Here is a 2,149-nt window from a genome sequence, read left to right on the forward strand (position 1 = left end):
GCAGCAGCAGCAGCAGCAGGGGGCGGTGTGCTGCAGTGCGTCGTCCGCAGCAGGTTTTGTATTGCCTGGGCCCAGCGCAGTTTGCTGCTGCTGCTGCTGCTGCTGCTGCTGCTGTTGTCTTCTGAGGCATCCAGCAGCAGCACGGGTTCGCTGCTGCTGCCAGCAGGAGATATATTCCACCGTGTTGCAGCAGCAGCAGCAGCAGCAGCAACAGCAGCAGAAGCAGCAGCAGCAGCAGCAGAGGTAGACATAGAAGCAGAGCCGCATGAACACGGCCCTGCTGCTTGCTGCCGCTGTGCTGCTGCACTTGGTGCTGTATCTGCTGCTGCTGCTGCTGCTGCTGCTTCTGCTGCAGCAGCTGCTGCTGCTGCTACTGCTGCTGTGTCTGTTGCTTCTCTTGATGCTGCTGCTGCTGATCCTCTGCAGCAGCAAGGAGGTGTCGATACACCCCGTTTTGCTGCGAAGGGACAACGACCTGTTGCTGCTGCTGCTGCTGCTGCTGCTGCAGGGAATCCACTACCAGCAGCAGCAGCAGCAGGAGCTGCTGCTGCTGCTGCTGCTGCTGCTGCATGATCTTCTGGTGCATGTCTGAGCCACATGGGATACTGCTGCTGCTGCTGCAGCAACAGCTGCTGCTGTTGCAGCAACTGCTGCTGCTGCAGCTGCTGCTGCTGCTGCTGCTGCTGCTGCAGCTGCTGCTGCTGCTGCTGCTGCTGAAACACTGCTTTTAATCTCATCTCCAGCAGCTCGTCTATCATGGCTTGCTGCTGCTGCTTCTGCTGCTGCTGCTGCTGCTGCTGCTGCATTAGTGCAGTGTCTCTGCTGCTGGGGTTGCAGGTTTGCTGCTGCAGCAGCAGCCTGCTGCAGCTATTTCTTCCTGCTGCTGCTGATGTTATGCTGCTGTCGCTCGAGCATGTGCTGTCTCCGCTGCTGCAGCTGCAGCAACCATTGCAGCAGCAGCAGTAGCTGCTGCAGTTGCTGCTGGCATCGCTAGCAGCAAGGCATTCACCTGGGGCGTGGTGTTGCTGCTGCTGCTGCTGCTGCTGTTGCTGCTGCTGCTGCTGCTGCTGCTGCTGCTGCAGTTGTTGTAAGAGCAGCCTGGTGCCCCTGCCTTCAGAATAGCTGCGGTTGTGCTGCTGCCGCTGCAGCAGCAACCGCTGCTGCTGCTGCTGCTGCTGCTGCTGCTGCTTCTGGCGGCCCCTTGAGGTGTCTGCTGCTGCTGCAGTTGTGCCTGTGGTATCTGCCTGTCTCCATCCACCTGTTGCTGCTGCTGTTGCTGCTGCAGTTGCTGCTGCTCGTTGCTGCAGCAGCTGCAGCAAACCTTGCTGCTGCTGCTGCGATAGACGCAGCTGCCCTTTTGCTGCTGCATCTGCTGCTCCACAGAGAAGAATACGCTGCCTGGGGGTGCACGGCAGAGCCAAGACAAGCAGCTGCTGCTGCTGCTCCTGCTGCTGCTGCTGCTGCTGCTGCTGTTGCTGCTGCTGCTGTAGCTGCTGCTGCTGTTGCTTCAAGCTTTGCTGCTGCTGCTGCTGCTGTCGGGATATCGGGCTGCTAGACGCAGCAGCGCGAGGGCTGCCACCCCACAAAGCTCGTTGCTGCTGCTGCTGCTGCTGCTGCTGCTGCTGCTGCTGCTGTCTTCCACGCAAGAGGGAGGCTGCACCGGCAGCAGTCTTGCTGCAGCTGCTGTTGCTGCTGCTGCAGCTGCTGCAGCAGCAACCTGTATCTCCTTCTGGGTGGCAGGCAGCACACCGTCGGCTTGTGGGGGGGCCATGGGAGGCGCATGCAGACAACGGCCTTGCTGCTGCTGCTGCTGCTGCTGCTGCTGTTGCTGCTGTTGCTGCTGCTGCTGCTGCTTGCTGCTGCTGCATGCGCCTCCTGTCAGGGCTGTGGAGAGGCGATGTCGGTGCTGCTGCAGCAGTTTTAATCCGCAGCAAATTCAGTGGGTCCTGGTGTCTGTGCTGCTGCTGCTGCTGCTGCTGCTGCTGCTGCTGCTGCTGGTTAGTGTGATATCTGTGTCTTGCTGCAGGAGATGAGTTTGCTGCGCTTGGATCGGATACACGGCGGTGTATTCTGCGGTTTTGCTGCTGCTGCTGCTGCTGCTGCTGCTGCTGCTGCTGCTGCTGCTGCTGGTGGTGGTTGTGGTGGTGGT

General features: G+C 60.4%; 1 protein-coding gene across 1 annotated transcript in view; it reads right to left on the bottom strand.

Annotated features, from left to right (window-relative positions):
* The window catches only part of EMH_0051490 (uncharacterized protein), a gene marked incomplete at both ends in the record, with an annotated part of 7,459 nt that overhangs the window by 3,834 nt on the left and 1,476 nt on the right, over positions 1 to 2,149 (bottom strand). The window contains one exon of the mRNA XM_013496755.1: positions 213 to 2,147. Within this exon, the coding sequence (XP_013352209.1) occupies positions 213 to 2,147 (1,935 nt within the window). The remainder of the gene's footprint in view (positions 1 to 212; positions 2,148 to 2,149) is intronic.

This window comes from Eimeria mitis, genomic scaffold (genome assembly GCF_000499745.2).
Source record: "Eimeria mitis Houghton genomic scaffold, Emh_scaff2279, whole genome shotgun sequence".
NCBI classification, from domain to species: domain Eukaryota; phylum Apicomplexa; class Conoidasida; order Eucoccidiorida; family Eimeriidae; genus Eimeria; species Eimeria mitis.